This window comes from Aotus nancymaae, unplaced genomic scaffold (genome assembly GCF_030222135.1).
Source record: "Aotus nancymaae isolate 86718 unplaced genomic scaffold, 86718_ANA_hifiasm-v0.15.2.pri h1tg000040l, whole genome shotgun sequence".
NCBI lineage: Eukaryota > Metazoa > Chordata > Mammalia > Primates > Aotidae > Aotus > Aotus nancymaae.
Genome location: NW_026988454.1, coordinates 127868168 through 127890338, shown reverse-complemented (window position 1 = coordinate 127890338; position 22171 = coordinate 127868168). Strand labels below are relative to the sequence as shown.

The 22171-nt window shown below is 57.6% G+C and overlaps 1 protein-coding gene across 2 annotated transcripts; it reads left to right on the top strand.

Annotated features, from left to right (window-relative positions):
• The first annotated feature begins 459 nt into the window (after positions 1–459).
• On the top strand, positions 460–21266 carry PACSIN1 (protein kinase C and casein kinase substrate in neurons 1). Of its 2 annotated transcripts, XM_012461639.3 has the most exons (10): positions 460–569; positions 12270–12395; positions 13355–13511; positions 14632–14867; positions 15369–15524; positions 15634–15809; positions 16212–16332; positions 16429–16556; positions 17563–17750; positions 18452–21266. In XM_012461639.3, the coding sequence occupies exons 2-10, from the start codon at positions 12333–12335 to the stop codon at positions 18559–18561; spliced, it is 1335 nt and encodes a 444-aa protein (XP_012317062.1). In that variant the 5' UTR covers positions 460–569; positions 12270–12332; the 3' UTR covers positions 18562–21266. The 2 variants fall into 2 exon arrangements, with proteins under 2 accessions (XP_012317062.1, XP_012317063.1); XM_012461640.2 differs by lacking the exon at positions 460–569 and having other exon boundaries at positions 12057–12395.
• The last annotated feature ends 905 nt before the right edge of the window (positions 21267–22171 follow it).

The window sequence follows — 22171 nt, the reverse complement described above, 5'->3', positions numbered from 1 at the left end:
CACTCAGATTTTAAGGACCTGAGGGAAGTGCATGGCAAGGTACAGCTGTTTGGAAGGACGGTTGGGAGGCAGGATCCTGGGGAGAAAGGAAGAAAGGAGTTGGGGCAGGGCTCCCCAGTGGAGGGTGGCGGCCCAGCCTGTGTCTCCACCAGCCTCTCTTGTGGCCGTGAAGTGTGTGCGTGCGTGCCCATATTGATGTGGCGCGACGTGCGGGAGGCGGGCGTCCCCTGCTGTACATGGGAGGGAGGCTGTCTGTGCGGAGCATTGCCCAGTTGCCATAGAAACCAGAGAAGGAGGTGGGTGGCTGGAGAAGGAGGCGGGTCGGGAGGGGGGAGTGGGGAGGAGGCAGCGGTGGGGGGAGCTGGCTCCTGCAGTTCTGGCGCTGCTGCCTTCCAGAGTGAGCGGTGGAGGGAACCCTAGAAGACAGAGCCCCCAGCCCGGCGCCAGGCCCCCTCTCCGCCCGCCACCACGGAGGAGAAGGAGGACAGCCAGCCCCTCCGGCCCTGGCCTGGCCCAGCAGGGGCAGTAAGCTCCTACCTGCCCCCAGCTTGGTGCCCACACAGGCCCAGGTAGGCATTTCGATGGCTGGAGGAGGCTTTGTGGAGAGTGGGGAACCGGACTGCCCTGCCTTCCTACCAGCTGCACCTGGTAGGAGCCAAACAGGCCGGGCCAGGGACCCGGCTGGGGAGTGGGGTGTGGGGCACAGCCGGCATCCCAAGAGGCCTCCTCAGAACCTTAATCCTCCTCATCAGGGGACTGTCCCTCTTGCCTTTCCTCCTCTGTACCTCTTGTCTCTGCCACCAACAGGTCCTGACTTTGTAGTCATGGCCCCTCCTTGGGACAGTGGGTTGAGGGAGGCTGGGGCCTCCAGGGACCCACAGTCTGAAGCTAGACAGGGTAGGCAGCGGAGGGCAGGGAGGAGTGAGGATGCCCCTGCCCCACTCAAGGCACTGCCGGGCTTTGGCCATTTGGGATAAGCACACTCACCTCCCACCCCTGATGACGCCAGAGCCTCCCTGCTGGCCCTGGATAGTCTCAGGCACTGGGCTTAGAGCCCCCAGGTCAGGTCAGAGGCATATACCTCCTGCCCCAAGCTCAGGCCCTTCCCCTTCCTCATTCTCGCTGCAGACCTAGTGAACTCTCCCCCACCCCAGATCTCCCAAAGCACACCCATGGCCATCCCCAGCAAGCCCAGGGTCTCCAAGTTGGGGCACCAGGGAGCAGGCTCTTGATGGGGTGGGAGTGCCTGTGACCCTCCCTCCTGCGCTCTCTGTCCCTCTGCTGCATTGCTCCTGGGGACAGACTCACTGCTGCTGGAGGAGCTCTCAGGCACTGCCACTGCAGAGCCGAGCCACTGCCGGCTGCTCAGGACGGGGCGGGGTGGGGAGCAGGGGAGGAGCTGGGCCCTCAGCCCCCACTCTGGGCAAGGAGGGGGCCCACAGGAGTGCACGGGTGGGGGCACCTGGTCCAGGTTTGCTCTAGATGGAGCTGAGCTACCCTGAGTGGCATGGGGAGGAGATGCCAGCCTGAGAGGGGCAGAGGGTTGATGTGCCCCTATGGGTGCGCTTAAGGTCCCGCTCCTTCTCCCCTTGCCTTCTCTCCTGTGCCCCCTGACAGTCCGGCTGGGTCTTTCACTGGACCACAGTGTGGGGTGTCCCTTTCCCCTGAGTGCTCAGGTCAGAGGGCCTGGCTCAGGGCTGAGGTGGGGTGGCATGCTGGGTGGGGGAGTACACGCTGAGAAGCTGGCATGGCTCTGCTCGCTTCTGCAGACGTTAGGCGCACATTTGCAGAGTGCTGGACATAGGGGCTCCCACTTTGGGATCAAGGGCCTAGGAGGGAGGAGGGCATGTCTCAGGGGTGGCAGAAACAGATGCAGATTCGCATGTGCACACTGGCACTGCCTGCCCTGCTCCTCCAAACCCTGCCACTCTCCTCCTCCCCCTGCAGGGTGGGAGCTGGTATCTGCCCTGCCTCACCTCCTGCAGCTGGGCCTGCTGGCCTCAGTTGTCAGTCAGCAGCCGCCCTGTCTCCACTGCAGCAGGGGCTGGTGAGGCCTGGAGGGCAGGTTCTTTGGGTGAGAGCTGAAAGAGCGTCTGTCTGATCAGCAGGCCCCCAGGGCCTGGGCCCAACCTCCCGCCCCTGCCTCTGGCCTGCCTCCTCTAGACCTGGGCCCTCCCATCAGGTTTTCTCTTCACAGGTCCGATTGGTGCTGCCTGTCTTTTTTTTGTTTTTTTTTTTTTAAGATGGGGTTTCACCATGATGGCCAGGCTGGTCTTGAACTCCTGACCTCAGGTGATCCACCCACCTCGGCCTCCCAAAGTGCTAGGATTACAGGCGTGAGCCACCGCGCCCAGCAGTGCTGCCTGTCTTTCTCCCACCTTCTTGCCACCAGACTCTGGGGCAGTGAGCCCTCCGGATGGGCTGCTGGGGCACACTTCCCTGCCTCACTTTGCGGCACACAATGCGCCCATGGCCCAGGGCACCTGCCTGGAAGCCAGATTGGGACTTGATCTCCCCCGGCCAACCTTCTCATGTGAAAGGGAGCTTGAGGGAGGCCCCAGGAGCATTGAGAGGCCTGGAGCTCAGCAGGGGCTGGGGCCTGGGGCACAGGAACATCTGGCTCCCGGCTGGCCCCTCCTCACTGCCCCCACCCCCGTGCAGGAGCTGGCTAGTGTGAGGAGGTGTCTCCAGCCGGCTGTCCACGGGCATCTCAGGGCTGCAGAACTGAGCTCCAGTCCCCCACAAGGCCGTTCCTCCCTCGGTATCCTCAGCTCCGCGAACAGCAGCTCTGTCTGCCAGCTGCTCCAGCAGGAGCCATCCTTAACTTCTCATGCCACCATCACATCCAAACCATCGGCAGATTCTGGTGGCTGGAATGTCAGCATTTCCAGACTCCAGCCTCTTCACGCTCCTTCTGACATTACCTCCTCATTCTGAGGCCCCATCTTCCCTCACCTGGGGGACGGCTGCTGCCTCCTAGAGCTTCTCTGCCCACTCTGCCCTGCTGTGGTCTGCTCTTCCCCCAGTGGCCACAGAACCTTTAAAACAGAAGCCAGATCACATCCCGCCTCTTCCCAAACCCTGCAATGGCTCCCATTTCACTCTGAGAAAAAGCTGAAGGCCTCCCTCTGACAGACAAAGCCTTCCCCAGCGCCCTCCCTCCACCTCTCCAGCCTCACCCCCACTCCCTAGCCTCCTCCCCCAACCTCTCCAGCCTCATCCCACCCCTTCCCTCCCCAGCCCCTTTCCCCCACCTCTCCAGCCTCACCCCTCCCCTTCCCTCCCCAGCCTCCTCCCCCCACCTCTCCAGCCTCACCCCTCCCCTTCCCTCCCCAGCCTCCTCCCTGCACCTCTCCAGCCTCACCCCTCCCCTTCCCTCCCCAGCCTCCTCCCCCCACCTCTCCAGCCTCACCCCTCCCCTCCCCAGCCTCCTCCCCCCACCTCTCCAGCCTCACCCCTCCCCTTCCCTCACCTGCGCAGGCCACATGACCCCCTTGCTCCTGAACCCTGGCAGCTGCACTTCTGCCCCAGGCCCTTTGCACGGGCTGTCGGGGCTGCCTGAGTGCTCTGCCTGGCTTTCTCCCCACCTCCTTCAGCCCTTTGCTCCAAGGCCACCTGCTCAGAATGACCTTCTCTGACCATCATGCATAAAGGAGCACCACCCCTCTCCCTCCCTGTCCCCTCCCCTGCCTTGCTTTCCTTCACAGCCCTTGTCACCTTCTAACACCCTTGATTACCACTTATTTATCTTGTTTCTTGCCTGCTCAGCCCCCCTAGAATGTCAGTTCCATAAGGGAGGGGGTTTTCTGTCTTGTTCACTGCTGTAGCCCAGCTGTGCACCCTGAGAATCAGGGCTGCAGTGTAAAGCCAGGAGTGTCTCCCTCAGGGGCTGGCTCAGCATCTGGTCTGGGCTGTCGTGAGGGGCCTATTATTCTGTCCTCACAGGGGAAGGTGATGCCCGCCTACTTGGGCCATTGCCTCAGGGGCATTGGGTCGGACAGGATGCTGGGCCTACACTGGGTCCACGGGCCTTCCTTTTCTCCACTCCAGCTGTAGCCAGAGCAGCTCTGCCTGGCCAGGACCAGGAAGAGAGCAAGCTGCATGTATCCCACGCCAAGCCACTGACACTGGAGGGTCACAACCCCTTCTTCCTGGTCAGAACTCATCCCTGAGCTCCTTGTGTTGCAAAAACATGCCGCTCTCCCACCAGGAGTGCTGCCCACAGAGGGGGCTTCCTGCTCTCCAAGTGGCACAGAGGCGGTGGGCTCAGGACAGACAGACAGACCCCTGCAGAGGGGCCAAGTGTGTGCTGACTAGTCGAGAAAACGGATGCCCCAGAGCAGAGAGGAGGGGGCCCGACCTTCCCAACAAGCTCCTGCCCTGCCTCCCCATCTGTGGTATCTTACTTTGGGCTCTCCCAGAAGCCAACCCTGAGATAAGAACGTGATTCATTTAGGAGGTGGCCCACAGAAACACTGAGGGTGGGGGAATGAGACAGGGAGACAGGCAGCCCAAAAAGGATGCCTTACCAAGCAAGTTACCACTGTGGGCAATTCACCTCACTCCCACTGGGAGGGGTTTTGAACACACCTTTGACTCAGCCCAGGAGGGCGGGGAAGCTGTGGTATGTATACACTACCTTCCCGTGGCTCTCCACCACCCTTCACCCTGTCCCTCTTACACTGCCTGAGTTTCCTCTGAACTGTTGTCATCACCTAATGTGGTGATATTTATTATATTTGCTTCTTGGCTTTTTGCCTGCGCTGGAATGTAAGCTCCATGAGGGAAGGGCCGGTCTTACTCCCTGCTGAGCCTGCCCCACCTGAAACAGGCTTAGAGGCCCTCTAACGACGTGGGCTGTGCAAAATGCTGCCTTGTCTACTTGGCTTGGGAGTAAGAAAGGGATGTAGGCCTTTTGGGGTGATTCTCTGAAGGAGAAAGAGAGGGTTGGGGCTCCTAAGGGGGTGGCTGGAGGAGGAAGATAGAGCAGGGGGATGGTGAAAGGTCAGACTAGGAGTGGGCTAGGGAGGAGGGGCCACCACAGAGGCTGGGGTGCCTGAGGCTGTGTCTGAGGCTTGCCTGTTCTCACAGGTGGGCCGCCAAGGGGTGCCTTGGGCCCCTTCCTGGCTGGGATGAGCGCACCTGATTCCCTCTGCCCTCGGCTTCTCTGGGGCCCTCTAACCTCAAGTGAGTTTGAGCTCTGCCTCCCTGAGTCTCCCCATTTGTGTTTCCATCCTCCTTCCTCCTCACCTTGGGATCGTCATTTCTAATGAGCAGGCCCCTTGGGGACTGCCTGGAACACCCCAGGTTAGAGGAGATGGAGGTCCAGGGATTGGTTTTCAGACCCAAAGAGGAATCCTGGCCTGAGATCTTCCTTTCATGGGTGTCCTGGAGACCTGGGGGTCCCAGGTGAGGCTCAACCTGGAAGGGCTCTGGGAGTATTAACTGAGGAGGGGGGTGGGGGGCCAGGTGATTCAGAGAGAGGAGGCTCAGGTCATGAAGGCTCTGTACCTGTTAATACCCATAATACTGAAGGTGAACTCTGGACCTCCTGGGCACTGGGTTCTCATTTCCTCCTACACCAATCCCATGGGGTAGGTGCTGTCATCACCTCTATTTTGCAGATGAGGAAACTGAGGCACAGAGAGTTTAAGTAACTTGCCAGGGTCAGTGGCAGAGCCAGGATTTGAACCTCATCTCCAGACATTCTGTCTGGTCCCTGGGGCAGTGTCTTAGCTATTGTGCTAATCGGCTCTTTGGGACAGCAGGTTGCTACTCCTGAACTAGCAAGACTGTTTAGGGCAGGGCGTGCCTAAGAATGTACCACAGTGTCAGTGTCAGCGGTGTCAGATGAGGGGAGGGTAGGCGAGAGCTGGGTATTCGGGGAAGCCTTCTTGGAGGGACAGGGACTGAGCGGACCTTTGAAGGGAAGCAGGGTTTTTTGGGGAGGGGTGGGTGACAGGAGGGAGGACGCATGCGCCCTAGACTGGGTTGGGGGGGCAGCATGAGCAAAGGGGCAGAAGCTCTAGTGGACGCGGTGGGTCTCAGCTGACCTGATTCCTTCCAGCTGCATTGGGAGCCCCAGCAGAGGCGGGTCAGAGTCCCTGTGTGGCCCCAGGCCTGGTGCGGCGAGCCTGTCGGTCTGTCTCTGAGTGAGGGGAGGGGCAGGTGGGGGTGCTGTTGGAAATGTTTTGTGGGACCTGAGACTCTGGAGGAGGGGCAGGCAGCTCTGGTTTCCCCACGGCCCTGCCCCTGAGCTGAGCCTGTTGGGGGAGAAGGCCTTAGGCCAGGAGGGCTGGAGTGACACCCATGGAGAGCTGGGAGCAGGGGCAGGGGAAGGACCCACCCCTGGGTCTGAGTCTGGCTCTGCCTCCTCCCTGCTGTGTGATCTTGGACAAGTTATCTGACTTCTCTGAGTCTCTGCTGCTGCCTGTAGAACAGGGAAGGCAATAGTTATCTCAGTGGCTGTGAGAATTGGAGAGAAAGCATGTGAGGAGGCGCTATAATGGCACACAGTAGGCCCTCAAAGACAGTTGTGTCATTGATGCTGCCTGTGTGCTGCAGCACCCCTGAGGACGGGGGGGCGCCCTGCTGAGGGTAGGATGGTCCTGGGACCACAGGAGGAGGAGACCCTGGAACCGGGCCCTGAGGGCTGACCAAGAGGAGGGAAGGGCTCTCCGGGAGAAGCCCGGCCTGGAGACAGAGGGTGGGTGGGACACGGGACCCCCTCCTGGCTCCTGGCTCTGGTTGTGTCATCATCATCATCAGTATTGGCTGGGAGCCCGCTGTGTGCAGGTAACTGTGTCTGGCTCTGGGATAGAGAATTCATCACTTCTGCTGTTTATTGAGTGAATATTCCAGAATATTGGCAATTATTCATTCATTTATACAACAAAAGTGCACTGCGCACTTACTATGTGGCTGGCACTGCACCGGATGCAATGGCGCGATCTCAGCTCACTGTGACCTCCGCCTCCCTGGTTCAACTGATTCTCCTGCCTCAGCCTCCCAAGTAGCTGGGATTACAGGCATGTGTTACCACACCTGGATAATTTTGTATTTTTAGTAGAGAAGGGGTTTCACCACGTTGGTCAGGCTAGTCTTGAACTCCCAGCCTCAGGTGATCCGCCTGCCTCGGCCTCCTAAAGTGCTGGGATTACAGGCATGAGCCACTGTACCTGGCCCAGGCTCATGTTCTTAATTCCTCTATCCTTTCTTCAAGCCAGGAGTGGATGAAACACAGCTGGGAGCCCTGCCCTCCAGGGTTTCCTAGAGGCCCTGTCAGGAGATGCCTGGGCCTGAGGAGAGACACCTTTCGCCCTGGGGCTTCTTTGTCACTAAGCCCATTGTCCAAGTTGGAGAACTGAGGCCTCCATCACAGACTTGGTCCAGATCTCACTGGTAGTGGTTGGGGGAGCCAGTGCCAGAGCCCTGCACCCCGTGTCCTGCACTTCACAAGCTACATTGCCCTCATGGATGAGAAAGCCAAGACCTTTCCTGGCTCCACAGAGAGAGGGTCATCCCTGAGATGGAGCTGTCACCCCACTACCTGCAGCAGTGGTGGCGAAAGGACAGTGAGCGCCGACACCTGTGGAGAGCTTGCGTGCGTCACCCATTTTACAGATGAGGACGCTGAGGCCTGGGAAGAGGAAGAGATCCACTCAGGGTCGCACAGCTCATGAGAGAGCCAGGGTTCGGACCCAGAGTATTTGGCTCCTGAGTCTGGGTTGTAATCCTACTCTGTGCTACGTGGGCCCCAGGGTCAAGTCCTCACTCTGGCACCCTGTAGCCACATGATCTTGGCTTACCTCTCTGAGTCTTGGTCTCCACAAGAAGAAAAAGAGGAAGCCCCTCGCTGTGAGGATTGCTGTGAGAATGAGTGAGGTGCTGGGTGTGAGGGCCTGTCCTGAGGAAGTGCTCAGTAAGCCTTGCTTCTGCTCTCCCCCAGGAGTCCCGGGAATGAGGCTCAGCAGGGGCCGTGCTGAGCAAGATTGAATCCCAGCTCCACTGTTGACTGTCTCAAAGGCCATGGATGCACTATTTAAAAAAAAAAAAAAATCACTCCGTGCCTCAGTTTCCCCATCTGTAAATAAAAATAAGCCACACATAAGGCATCTAGAGCAGTACCTAGCACACAGTAGGCACTCGGTAAACAGTAGCTAGTGACAGCCAGTGTTAATGTCAACACCGCTTTATGCCATGAGAGTGTAGTGGTCAGGAGTGTGCGCTCTGGATCCGGACCCTGGGCTCAAATCCCAGTTGCACCTTCCCCTACCTGGGTGTATTAGGCTCCCCAGAGAGACAGAATCAATTGGATGGATGGGTGGGTGGATGGATGGATGGATGATAGATGGATAGATAGGTAGGTAGCAAAAGATGGATGAGAGGAGATTTATTAGGGGAGTGGGCTCACGTGATTGTGGAGAAGTCCCATGTTAGACTGTCTGTGAGCTGCTGAACCATGGCTCAGTTCAAGTCCAAAGGCCTGAGAACCAATGGAGCCGGTGGGGTCACTCTCAATCTGCGGCCGAAGGCCTGAGGACCTGGAGATCTGATGTGCAGGGGCAGGAGAAGAACATCAGCTCCAGAAGAGAGAGCAGGAACTCACCATTCCTCTGCCTTTTCCTTCTCTCTAGGCCCTCAGCTGATTGGGTGGTGCCCACCCACATTGGGTGAGGGCAGCTCTTCCTTCCTCAGTCCACTGATTGCAGTGCCAGTCTCTTTCCAAACACCCTCACAGGCATAGCCAGAAATAATGCTTCACCAGCTATCTGGGTATCCCCTAGTCCTGTCAAGTTGACCCCTGAAATTAACCATTACACTGGGCAAACTTTGGCAGGTTATTTCACTGCTCTGTGACTCAGTTTCCTCATTTATAAAACAGTGTAACAGTAGTTCCCACGTCACATGGCCGTTGTCTATTTGCTGAGCTGCCACATGAAGTCCTGTGCACCATGCGTGGGACATTCGGCCCTCACTGCTTGCTGGCCACTGTCATGCTGTGATAGCCTTAAATAATACCACGCAGGGATGCTGTGATGCTCTGGGCTCACTTCTCCCCATGGCATGTGGACAAGCTCTGTTCCTGTTACATCCCTGAACCCTGGATTCTCAGCTACAGTGTGGGGGTGACACCAGAATCTGCCTGTTCAGGTCGTGGTGAGGATTAGAGGAGGTAGATTTGACATGTGAATTAATGCTGGCTGTCATTTATCGAGACACTAAAGGGTCTTCAGGACTAAGATAGCCTCACAGCCACTGGTGAGAGAAGGCAGATGGGGCTCGTGCCCCTTTAAAGGGTTGAGGAAGGCTAAGAGCATGGCCCACAGGGAGTGCCAGGTGCCAGCCACATCCCGTTCTGATGGTGAGAGATGAAGCCTTTTTAGTGACAGCAGGTACCAACTGCCCTTCAGGAAGGACATGGCATTTGTCCAGAGTTGAGCCTCCTGCCTGCCCCCGGGTGGGGGTGTGAGGCTAGTCTGGAAGAGGTGGAGGCAGGCTGGGACAGTGTGTCTAGCCACATGATACGGGGGTCCACATGCTGCCTTCTGGCTCTTCTTCCTGAGCCCACCCTTGTGTGGGTCAGACCTGAGGCTGGAGTTGGGAGGGCCTAGAGTCTGCCATGGGCTGGACACTTACCACCTCATCTAATCCTTAAGTCAGCCATATCATCCCCATTTCCCAGCAAGGCCCAGAGAGGCCTGCAGATTGCCCATGGTCACACAGCAGGTTGGTAGCAGAGCAGGGACCCTGAGGTTGGAGCTGTTTCCACTATGCTTGCTCCCTCAGCTGGGAGCTGGAGAGATGCATTACCTGCTAACACCAAGCGTGGACCCCAGGGACTTCCAGGAGCCCTGGGCCTGGCCTTTTCTGGATGAGGTGGAGAGTAGTCTCAGCCATCGGGCATTCTAGCCTGACATGGCAGGGCTCAGCTGCATTGTCCCCTCCCTCCATGCTAACAGCACCCTCCTTCCTGGTTCCTAGCTTCCTCAACTCTCCCCTAACACAAGCAATTCTGGCTGGACACGGTGGCTTACACCTATAATCCCAACACTTTGGGAGGCTGAGGCAGGCGATCACCTGAGGTCGGGAATATGAGACCAGCCTGGCCAACATGGAGTCACCCCATCTCTACTAAAATTACAAAAATTAGCCGGGCATGGTGGTGCATGCCTGTAATCCCACTACTTGGGGGGCTGAGGCAGGAGAATCGCTTGAACCCGGGAGGCGGAGGATGTGGTGAGCCGAGACCATGCCATTGCACTCCAGCCTGGGCAACAAGAGAGAGACTCCGTCTCAAAAAATACAAATATAAATATTAAAAATATGCAATTCATGCAGATGTCGCAAAATTAAAAGGGTACAAAAGGACCTACAGAGAAAAGTCTCCCTCCCCTGGCCACCCCATTCCCCAAAGATAGTTGCCATAACCAGTTTCTCTTGCAGTCTTCCCAAAATACTCCCTGCTTCTGTATTTTCCCCAGCCGCAGGGTTCTGCACCTTGCTCACTTGGCTTTAGTGATGTGGTGTGCGGAAGGTTCCATTTGGGAGCAGAGCTTCCATGACAGGCCTGCACCATAACTTATGGACCCAGCCCTCCGTGGACGGGTATTTGGGCTGTTTCCAGTCTTTTGAGTCCACAAGCAGTACTGTAGTAAATAATCTGATGCATCATCTGACTGACTGACTGGAAGGCAATTCCTAGAAGTGGTGTTGCTGGGTAAAGGGTGTGTGCCTATAATTGTATCCATGACAATTGTATGGTATTAAGTTACTTTCCCATTACCGTGGGTGAGACACACATGGCTTGGGTTCTACCTTTGTTCCCATGAGGGAATGAATGACTCTACCCTCCACCCAACTCCTGCCCACCCCCTCCAGTCCCCATGGCAGCTATGCATTATGGGGGAGTCCCAAGGGGCAGAGTTCTGTGTGACATTAAGGGTTCTAGAAGGGACTGGTCCCAGGGATTCCTGTCTCGTCTGGCTGACCATGCTTCCTTAAGTATCCCTGCTTTCTACTTCTCTGTATCTAAATTTAAAATGTTCCTTATGAAGCAAGTATTGCTTTACAAGTGAAAAGTGCCAAGTTAAGAAAAGAAAACTTCAGACTCATTTCTTTGTCCCTTGATGAAATCCAGCCACCCTCCCTCTCGCCCACCCCCACTGTGCGTGAGTTTATGGGAAAGTCTGCCTGTGGTTCTGCTAAAAGGGAGGGAACAAAGTATGTTTAGATGCCTGAGAGTGCAAGAGGCAATGCTGGGCTATTACTGGGAAAGAGCCCCAGGCCCTGGACAGATGGGGAGCCCTGAGGGAGGGACATCCTCCACCAGCCATCCTCACATGTTGTTAGCCCTGCCCTGAGCCTGACAGCCAGCTGCTGGTGAGGGCTGGGGGGTCCCCTGGACCCCTAGGTTGGGCTGAATCTTGCAGAGGCCAGCCCTCCCTGAGCATACACACTGTCAGGGTTCACAGTCCTGGGGCTGCAGTGCAGAAGCAGGGAGGCATCCCCTGGTGCCCAGATCCAGCCAGAGGCTGGCAGCTTGCAGCGGGGCCAGGCCCAGCCTGCACTCTGCTGCCTCTTTGAAAAGCAGGCTCCTGGCCCTCTGAGTCCTAGCTCTTGACTACTGAGCCGTTCTTGCCTGAGGTAACAGCGAGGTCTGGCTGGGGGAGGGGAGGAAGGGAGTACCCACCTCGGCCCTGGGGCAGCACACGGCCTAGATTGGACAACTGTGATGCCTGCCAACAGATCCAGGGCAGACACAGCCACCCCAGACGCTCCCATAGATCGCGGTGGTGTGACCTGTGGGCCAGGACGCCACACATTCGGGACTCCCAGGAGACTTGTAAGGAGCTAATGGGGGCTGCCGAGGTTTGGGAGCAAGGGCAGCCAGAAGGGCATTTACAGGGTTCCGGGGCTCAGGTAACTGAGGAGGCGCTGAGCCTGGGCTCCAACAGTCCAGGAGACAGAACCGGCTCTGGGGGCTGGGGCTGGCTTCTGGGCGGAGGTGGTCATACCGGAGCTAGAGGGTGGATTTGAGGGAGGAGGAGGGAGTAGGGATGGGGAGGTGAGCATAAGGGTAGTGTAGGATGACTTTGGGGTTACCTTAGGTCTGGTGAGCTAGTCTCTGGACAGAAAGCCGGCATCCTAATGCAAGCCTCCTCCCATGGAGCCCCCCATCCTGTCGGCTTGGGGACTTAGGCCTGGAATGGGGCAAAGGGTGGAGGGCGTTTCCCTCGTCTCCAGGGATCTCTCTCCTGCCTTCCCAGCGCATGAGCAGCGGAGCCTGCTAACTGCAGCTGCACACCTGTCCATCCCCCTGCGGCTACACCATGTCTGGCTCCTACGATGAGGCCTCACTGGCTCCAGAGGAGACCACCGACAGCTTCTGGGAGGTGAGGCTCTGATGCTCCCCAGGTCCTGGGGATCAGATAGCCTGGCTGTTTGGAGGCCAGGCTCCCCCATCACTCACCCCGTGACCTCAGGGTGCACTCCCCAGGCCCCCGGGCCCCTCCAAAGCCCTAGATGGCCAACAGGCAGCGGTAGCCATGAAGTGGCATAAGAGCCCTGCCCACTGAGCCAGGAGCCCCTCTCTCCCCACAGCTGCCCCCAGAGAGAGCCTGTGGCATTTCACAGTGTGGGAACAGGCCCTCGTGACTCTGTGGCACTTCCATCAGGCAGGTGCAGCACAGCCTTTCCCAGCTGTTCCCATTTCCCTCTCTCGGCCCCCATCCTGAGGTGGGCAGGGGTGGAGCGCTGGACACAGAGGAGGGAGTGAGCTCCCAGAGCCCTACGGGGCAGCAGAGGGGGAGGCGCGGCCAGAAGCCAGCATTTTCAGAGCCTTCGGAATTATCTGAGACGTGGAGGAAAAAAATTGCTATTGGCTCCCGAAACCCAAGACGAAAACTGCCAAACCTAAATTAATAAGCGTTTAATGCGATGTCTACAAAACATAATATTATGTCAAGAAGCTGCAGCTCAACTCAACGCTTCTATGGCTATATAAATATAATAGATTTAGCTCACAAAAACAAAATGAATAATTCATTCCAGCCCAAGTCCAAATTCTAAAAATCCTTCTGCATTTTGTGGCAGCGAGGAAATCATGTTTAAAGTGGGGTGAGGGTGCGTGTAGACGGTGGGGCCTGACGCAGGGTGCTGGAGCCTCCGAAAGTTGGTTTCCCGGGTACACTGAGGCCTGGCCGCGGGGAGGCGGGCGGGGACGTGGGAGGAGCCGGAGGCGGTGGGCGGGGCGGTGGGCGGGAGACCGTGGGCGTGGCCGCTCCGGATGCGGCCGGCCGGGGCCGGGGACGCTGGGAACCCGCGGGAGTGGTGCTTGCTGCTTGGCCGCCAGGTGGGGAACTACAAGCGGACGGTGAAGCGCATTGATGACGGCCACCGTCTATGCAACGACCTGATGAACTGCGTTCAGGAGCGCGCCAAGATCGAGAAGGCGTACGCGCAGCAGCTCACCGACTGGGGCAAGCGTTGGCGCCAGCTCATCGAGAAAGGTGCTCCCCCAGGCCCACACCGTGCGCGCCCCCAGGCCGTCGCCGGCCCCCTCGGTCTGGGTCCTGGGAGCCCTGCATCTACCAGCCACAGGACCTTCGCAGGCGCTTTTCCCTCCTAGATCAAACCAGGCCTACCTGTTCATCTCTATTTTGTACAATTTTAGGTTGGGTTTAAAAAAAAAACTTTTATTTTGAAATAATTTAAATTTTGTGAAAGTTGCAACAGTAGTACGGAGAATTCCTACATACCCTTCCCCCAGACTCACTGGCCCCACGTTTGTTTTCTCACTGACTGTTTATTGATATGCATATTTTCTGAACCATTTGAGAGTAAGTTGAAGCCATTATCCCTGTTCACCCCTAAATTCTTCGCGTATGTCCTAAGAATAAGAGCATTTGCTCATGTAACCATAGTTCAACTATCAAATCTGGGACATGTAATACGACCCATGTGCACATTTACCGTAGCAATTGTGCTTGCTAGTCCAGTATCCGGAGCAGTCGTACACGGCCTCTACGCGTCGTGTCTCCAGGTTCCTTTCATCTAGAACAGTTCCAAGTTGCGGTTTACGTATACTTGTTCATGTTGTTCTCTTGCAGTATGCTCTGAACCCCATGAGGGCAGGGGCTGGGCCTGCACAACCTAGCACAGTGCCCCGCACAGAGCCGGTGCCAGTACACAAACAACAAGTCAATGTGGAATGACTGGTCCCCAGTGGCCTCCAGGCCTCTGTCACAAGCTTCAGTTAACATTCCTGGAGCACCTACTGTGTGCCTGGCGCTGTGCTGGGCTTGTCAGAGCTCACGGGATCCAGGCCTCCCCCTCCGACTCCATTCCATGGGGCTTACACGCTGAGGGGGAGATAAAGAGGGAGATACAGCCGCAGATACTGTGAGAAGAATGCAGGGAGGGCTGCAGGCCATGGTGTGAGGGCAGAGCAGTCAGGGAAGGCTTCCTGGAGATGGTGGCTGATGTGGGACCTAAAGGATGAGGTTGCATAGTGCAGAGGAGGGCATTTCTGCTGTCATGGGAGGAAGGAGAACGCCTCAGAGGAAGGTGTGAGGTGGGCCTCTGGGCAGAGGGCGATGAGGTTCCTGTGACCTATTGCCATTCCCTCAGGCCCACAGTATGGCAGCCTGGAGCGGGCCTGGGGTGCCATAATGACGGAGGCGGACAAGGTGAGTGAGCTGCACCAGGAGGTGAAGAACAACCTGCTGAATGAGGACCTGGAGAAGGTGAAGAACTGGCAGAAGGACGCCTATCACAAGCAGATTATGGGTGGCTTCAAGGAGACCAAGGAGGCTGAAGACGGCTTCCGAAAGGCCCAGAAGCCCTGGGCCAAGAAGATGAAGGAGGTGCTCAGTGGGTGCTGCTATGGGCGGGATGGGGTGGGCTCGTCTGATCAGAGGGTGCTGATCCCAGGGAGGGCATCTATGGATAGGGTGGGCTGGGCACTGCCCTCTGGGATTGTGCCCAGGGGAGCAGCACTGTCTTCCAGGAAGAAATATTCACAGATGGGCAGGCAGTGCCCATTGGGTTAAGAGACCCATGGGCAAAAAGGGGCACTGTCCTCAGGAAAGATAACAGCGGGGGCAGAAGGGCACATTGGCCTCTTGTCCCCAGATGGGGCAGGCACTGTACTTCCTGACAGGAGGGTATCTGCAGGGGAGCAGGCAGTGCCAAGCAGAGACGCAGCCACAGGTGGAGGGGCACTGCTAGAGCCAGGGCCTGCATCCCTTCTGCCTCTTGAGTGTGGCTCACAGCTCCCGGGGAGCGGGCAGGGGAGGAGTTAATGAGTGACCATGTTTGCTGCGGTCACAGAGGAAACCCTACTCCCTATTGCACCTTCCCCACAGCTGGAGACAGCCAAGAAGGCCTACCATTTGGCTTGCAAAGAGGAGAAGATGGCCATGACACGGGAGATGAACAGCAAGACAGAGCAGTCGGTCACACCTGAGCAGCAAAAGAAGCTGCAGGACAAAGTGGACAAGTGCAAGCAGGATGTGCAGAAGGTGCTGGAGGGCGCGGTGGGAGCAGGGGCCTGGGGCCCTTGCAGCAGGTGGTGCTTGGGAGCTGCAGGCCTGGCTAGGTGTCACCCTCTCTCCACTCTGGTGCCCACAGACACAGGAGAAGTACGAGAAAGTACTGGAAGATGTGGGCAAGACCACACCCCAGTACATGGAGAACATGGAGCAGGTGTTTGAGCAGTGCCAGCAATTCGAGGAAAAGCGGCTGGTCTTCCTCAAGGAGGTGCTGCTGGACATCAAACGGCACCTCAACCTGGCTGAGAACAGCAGGTACCTGGTCATGGCAGGCACAGAGGGCACAGGCACAGCCAGCAGATGGTGTGACTGGCATGCAGGACCTCCCAGCCCTACATCACAGTGACGGGAAGGGGAGGCAGAGCTGCAGGGGTCAAGAGGGACGAGGCTTCAAACACAGGGGCTGTTGGGTGAAAGCTGATGCACACTGGGTACTCTAGAAACACATGCTGGATGATGGGTGAATGGCCAAGGTGGGAGGGAGAAGGGTGTCCACCGATCATGGCCGGAGCTGCTGCTTGAAAAGCTCACATGATTCCTGGCTGGGCAGCATGCCCAGCACCCTGGTCCCCTGAATGGGCTCTGGCCCCTCACCAAGGATGAGAAGGGGCTACGGTGAATCTGTGCCCTCCACCTCCCCCATCTCCCTGAGCACAGCTACATCCATGTGTACCGTGAGCTGGAGCAGGCCATCCGGGGGGCTGATGCCCAGGAAGACCTCAGATGGTTCCGCAGCACCAGTGGCCCTGGCATGCCCATGAACTGGCCCCAGTTTGAGGTGAGGATATGTGGGGAGGGGAAGGGGAGCCTGAAGAGGCTGAAAGGTGCCTCACGGTGTAGGCCTCCAAGCCTGACTGCTCCACTGCCCCACCAGGAGTGGAACCCAGACCTCCCTCACACCACCACCAAGAAGGAGAAACAACCCAAGAAGGCAGAGGGAGTGGCACTGTCCAATGCCACTGGGGCAGTAGAGTCCACATCCCAGGCTGGGGACCGTGGCAGGTGAGTGCCTCCCAAGGAGCTTCCCGGGGCCAAGAGGCACCCACACACTGGGGCAGCTGATTTTTGCTTCAGGAGACAATAACGGTCTTGATCATAGCAACTGTGTCTCCTCTCTAAAGGATAGAGGTAGTTCATCACTCTAGAGCAGAGGTCCCCAACCTTTTTGGCACCAGGGGCCAGTTTTGTGGAAGATAATTTTTCCATGGGTGGGAGGGGGGTGGTTTGGGGATGAAACTGTTCCACCTCACATCATCAGGCATTAGATTCTCATAAGGAGGGTGCAACCTGGATCCCTCCCATGCGAAGTTCACAGTAGGATTTGCGCTCCTATGGGAATCTAATGACACCGCTGATCTTACAGGAGGTGGAGCTCAGGAGATAATGCTCACTAGTCACTCACCTCCTGCTGTGCTGCCTGGTTCCTAACAGGCCACAGACTATCTGCAGCCCCAGGGTTGGGGACCCCGGTCTAGAACATAGGAACCAAGCCTCCTCTCTAAAAAATAGTGGTAGTGGATCGTTCTAGAGAACCTACTGTGTGTGGCACTGTTCTATGCACTTTCCACGTGTTAACTCATTCAAGCCCAAGTGCATAAATATTCCCATTTTACAGATGGAGAAACTGAAATCCAGAGAGGTTAAGTGGCTTGCCCAAGGTCACATAGCTAGTTAGTAAACCTCAGAGCCAGATACGATGCCCAGGAGGTCTGACTCCAGGATCCTTGCTCTTAGCCATTAGGCCGTACTCCTCCTCTCTGATGAAGGCTCAGATGTGCCCTGGGGTCCCCTTCAGTGCCGTCTCCCTCGAGGGCTGAAAAATAACGTAAATGGTCCTGCTTGTAAACATCTGTTTAAAGCGCTCATGAGGGTCACCCCCTCCTATGTAGACAATCCTTGCTCTAGCCTTGGTAGAATTCGGGGTCAGAGCTCTGATTAGGAGGAGTGAGTAGCCATCGGGGTGCGGTGCCGGGAGACATCGAAGCTGGGTCCTCCCTCTGCGTCTCAGTGTTAGCAGCTACGACAGAGGCCAGCCCTACGCTACTGAGTGGTCGGACGACGAGAGCGGGAACCCCTTTGGGGGCAGTGAGGCCAACGGGGGCGCCAACCCCTTTGAAGACGACTCCAAGGGAGTGCGCGTGCGCGCGCTCTACGACTACGACGGCCAGGAGCAGGACGAGCTCAGCTTTAAGGCCGGTAGGGCGGCTGGGCGGGGCAGTGCCTGAGAGAGGCCTGGGCCTGGACTGGGTGCGTGGTGGGGCAGGGGCGGTGCCTGTGGGAGGCTTGGGCCTGGATTGGGTGTGTGTGGTAGGGCAGGGGCGGTGCTTGAGAGAGAGACTTGGGCCTGGATTGGGTGTGTGGTGGGGCAGGGGCGGTGCCTGAGAGAGGCCTGGGCCTGGACTGGGTGCGTGGTGGGGCAGGGGCGGTGCCTAAGAGAGGCTTGGGCCTGGATTGGGTGTGTAGTGGGGTGGAGGTAGGGCTTGAAGACGGGTTGCAAGGATTTGCAGGGAACTGAATGGGGCGTGGCCTGGATGTGGGCGTGGCCTGGGCCCAAGATGGGAGTGGGGGCAAGATTTAGATTAGGGGATAGGGATAGGGCCCCGTTGGTGCCAGGGGCAATGTCAGAACCTGAGAATAGGGTGGATGCGAGGTCTGGACTTGGGGGCAGACCCGACAACCAGATTAGGTGAATGAGGTAGGCCAGGACCCCTATGCCAAGGGTGGCACGCGAATATTGGCGTGGGTCTGGGGCTGGTCTTCATGGGCGGGGCCTGTGGCCAGAATCTAAGACTCAGTACTGTAATGAAGAGGGGGCACTGGAGGGCTCCCCTAGCAGTGGGTGTGTTGAGGGAGGGACTGCCTTCTCTCTGAGCCCCTCCCTGTGTTCTCTTTACCAGGAGACGAACTCACCAAGCTGGGCGAGGAGGATGAGCAGGGCTGGTGCCGTGGGCGGCTGGACAGCGGGCAGCTGGGCCTCTACCCTGCCAACTACGTGGAGGCTATCTAGAGGCCGGCTCCCTCCACACTCCCCTCACTCCTCCCTACCGCCTCCCCTCCCCTCCCACTCTCGTCTCCTTCCCCTTGCCATAGAGTTCCAGACATATTTTCCGATCAAGCTTTTATTTTTTTAAAAGTCAAAACAGAACAAAACAAAGTATACAGAGACAGAGCATTTGCAGGGCCACCTGGAGGCTGGGGTGCAGGAGCTTGGGATGATGGTCCCAGGGTAGGTGGGGGTCTTAGGACTTAGCCCAACATTACAACATCTGCTCTTCAGGTTCCACCAGAGTCTCCTGAGCCCTGAGGGATGTCTCCTGACCTTTCTACCCTGCCTCACTCCCTCCATCCTGCTCCACCCCAGGCTGCCGGCACCTGCCCCGTTCCCTGGCCTGGTTTCCTAACCTCTTCCTCCCCTGCCCTGCTTCCCCTCCTCCACCACACTGTTCTCAAAAGCCTCCTCTCCAGACCCCAGGAAGGAAGGCCTCCCCATCTTTAGTCTTCCACCCTGCCCCGGGAAGCACCCTTCTACTCCTAGCCCCGTCCCTTGGGATCGGTGGGACTGGAGGAGAAATGGTCACCCTCCTTCCCCATGGAGGTTTCCAGGGGTCTCCCAGACATGAAAGAGGGGTGAGCTGGAGGAAGTGATGGTATCACTGGGGTACAGGAGGGTGCAGGAAGGGCATGCAGGCCCTCAGCCCGGGCTGTGCCAGCTCCCCCAGACCCAGGCCCATCTGAGGGACCAAGACCCTGCTACACAGGGCCTTCTTTCCAGCAGTCAGCACATTGAGCAGCGACTCTTCAGCAGATCCAAATCCCCTCAGCAACTTGCAGAGGACCTGTTCCTCTCATAAGTCCCCTGGCCTAGGGTGGGGACCCCCAAACCCATGGCAAAGCCAGCAACAGTAGCAGCCTCCTCCCATTTCCTGGGGAGGAGGTCATCTTGTCCCCCTGGCCCCCTACCCTCCCTCCACATCCATCTAAAAACTGTAAAATCCCTGGGTTCCACATCAGCCTCCATGAGGCCAAGCCTTGTACCTGCAAGGCTCTTGGCCTAACCATCCCTCTCTTCTCTTCTCTGGCCTGCCTGGGGAGCCCCTGAGGGCCCCATGGGTGCCTCCAGCTTGAGTCATCAGGGGAGAGCCTGCAGCTGAGTTTGGCAGGAAGGAGGAGCCCTGGCCCTCAGGAGGAAGATAGTCACATGTCTTTCTTCCTTGTCCTCACGGCCCCCAGAACAACATTCCCTCTGCTGGCAGCCCTTCCATCTCCCCAAGCCTGGTCAGAATGAAAGCACCTTTGGGGGTGGGTGGGAGCAAAGGGCCCACCTGCTGGTTGGCGACAGCAGTGGTGCCAGAGTGCTAGGTACCAGCCTCTCCCGCACAAGAGGAGTTCAGGGGCTTGGGAAGCAGACCTGGGTTGAACAAAACCCCACAACGTCGAAGAGCTGAAAGAAAAGGCTCTTGGGGACCTCTAGGGCAAGGAGTTGAGAAGTCCTGCAGCATCAGGTGAGACTTGTTTATGGTGGATGCCACTTCTAGGCCTCTGGACTGCAGATGCCCTCCTCCCTCCTGCACACCTGGCCTCCTGGGCCTCCAGGTAAAGAGAGCGAGCCAGCCCAGCCCTGTCACCCCTCAGTACTTCTTTACTCCTGCTGCTTCTCCCAACAGCCCACTGTTAGGAGGTAGTAGACCCCAGCCTCAAGGCTCTGACCTTCTCCATGTGGGCATGGAGCATCCTGGCACTGGTAGCGGCTTGAGCTGGGGCAGGCTTCCCTCAGGGCCAGGGACGATGGCACCCAGGGACAGGCAGACCTCCTTCCTGCTGCCAGCGCCCCCTTCCTTATCACTGTCTGGTCTCTGGGCCTCAGCTGCAGCCTGAGATGTGTCCTGGGCTCCTCAGAGCCTGAAGCAAGCTTTTGGAAGCCTGCAGTCCTCCCAGCTCCAGCGCAGAAGCCTCTCCAGCCTTTCCCCAGGCAGGAGTTGGGGTTGGGAGCCTCTGTCCTTCATTGCTTTACCTTGGAAAGGTGGGAAGCTGGCACATCTGCATCTTGGGGCCTGGGCTCCCCCTCTCTGTGCCAGTGGCTTCCCAGCCCCTGCGGAGGAGCTGCAGCCCCAGCTGGACTCCAGCCTGTCCCTCTTAGCACGGTAGCTGCCCACTCCAGGGCAGGGACTCGAAACCCCCTCCCTTCTGAGCAGCCACCTCGGGGGCCCTGTTTGGGACCACTCTCTCTCAGTTGTCCCCAGGCTCCTCAGGGCCCCAGAGCAGGAGGGTCTCCTTCCTGGAGGTCCCCGTGAGCTCCAGGGCCCAGCCCTACCTGCCAGTGCTGGTGTCAGGGCACTCTACACCGAGCATGGGGGCCACACCCTTTGCTATGCCCATGGCCTCCTCCTGTAGCTCCTGCCCACACCCTCGATGCTGCACGGGCCTGCCCCAGCAGGGCTCGGCGACTAATGTGTTTTGTCCCCAATTAACCACCATTCTGCGGCCTCGTTCTGTGAGGAGCCGGCGCTGCCCCACTGCCCGCCATCTGCCACCCTAGGCTTCCTGACTTCATTAGTTCCGACACTTGTGAAACTCCGAGAAGTGCTGTGGTCTCAGCAATGCCCCTGTTTTGTACATGATTGTGTAATTTAAAGGTATATAAATACAAATATATATATATATCTGTTGTGATTGTATGACTGTGGATAAAATCCAGAATTGTGTCAACCTGGCTGTGCATTGTCATCTTGAGTCTTGTGTGCCTTCTCCAGCCCTGGAGGTTGCTGAGCCCTCTGAGAGCTGTTTGTGTTGGGATGTGGGAAGCAGAGGTGGTGTCTGAGCAGGACTGGGTGCTGTCCTGGCCAATCATCCACGGATTAGGCCGCTGAGGGCTGGTCCTTTCACCCTGCAGGGGCCTGGGTCTTGTCTGGACTTGGGAGGGGGATACTGGAGGCTCCTGGAGCTCTGGCCTATTCAGGATCTGGGTGCCTGGTGACAAGCCCTGATGGATCAAGAAGGAATGAGGTGGCCGGGCACGGTGGCCCATGCCTGTAATCCCAGCACTTTGGGAGGCCGAGGCAGGCGGATCACGAGGTCAAGAGATCGAGACCATCCTGGCCAACATGGTGAAACCCTGTCTCTACTAAAAATACAAAAGATTAGCTGGGTGTGGTGGCGCGCGCCTGTAGTCCCAGTTACTTGGGAGGCTGAGGCAGGAGAATTGCTTGAACCCGGGAGGCAGAGGTTGCAATGAGCCAAGATTGCGCCACTGCACTCCAGCCTGGCGCCTGGTGATGGAGCAAGATTCTGTCTCCAAAAAAAAAAAAAAAAAAGAAGGAATGAGACCCTCAAATAGGTTTTGCTTTTTATTTGTTATAAATTTTTATTTATTTATGTATTTTGAGATGGAGTCTCGCACTGTTGCCCAGGCTGGAGTGCAGTGGCACGATCTCGGCTCACTGCAACCTCTGCCTCCCGGGTTCAAGCAATTCTCCTGCCTCAGCCTCCCAAGTAGCTGGGATTACAGGCATGCGCCGCCATGCCCAGCTAACTTTTTGTATTTTTAGTAGAGATGAGGTTTCACTATGTTGGCCAGGCTGGTCTCAAACTCCTGACTCGTGATCCGCCCACCTAGGCCT

What these genes read in the sequence shown, in the direction of transcription:
- PACSIN1 (XM_012461639.3), top strand. Translation starts at nt 12,333, where the DNA reads ATGTCTGGCTCCTACGATGAGGCCTCACTGGCTCCAGAGGAGACCACC. An exon ending in CCACCGACAGCTTCTGGGAG is followed by an intron (nt 12,396 to 13,354) that starts GTGAGGCTCTGA and finishes CTTGGCCGCCAG; the next exon opens with GTGGGGAACTACAAGCGGAC. An exon ending in GCAAGCAGGATGTGCAGAAG is followed by an intron (nt 15,525 to 15,633) that starts GTGCTGGAGGGC and finishes TGGTGCCCACAG; the next exon opens with ACACAGGAGAAGTACGAGAA.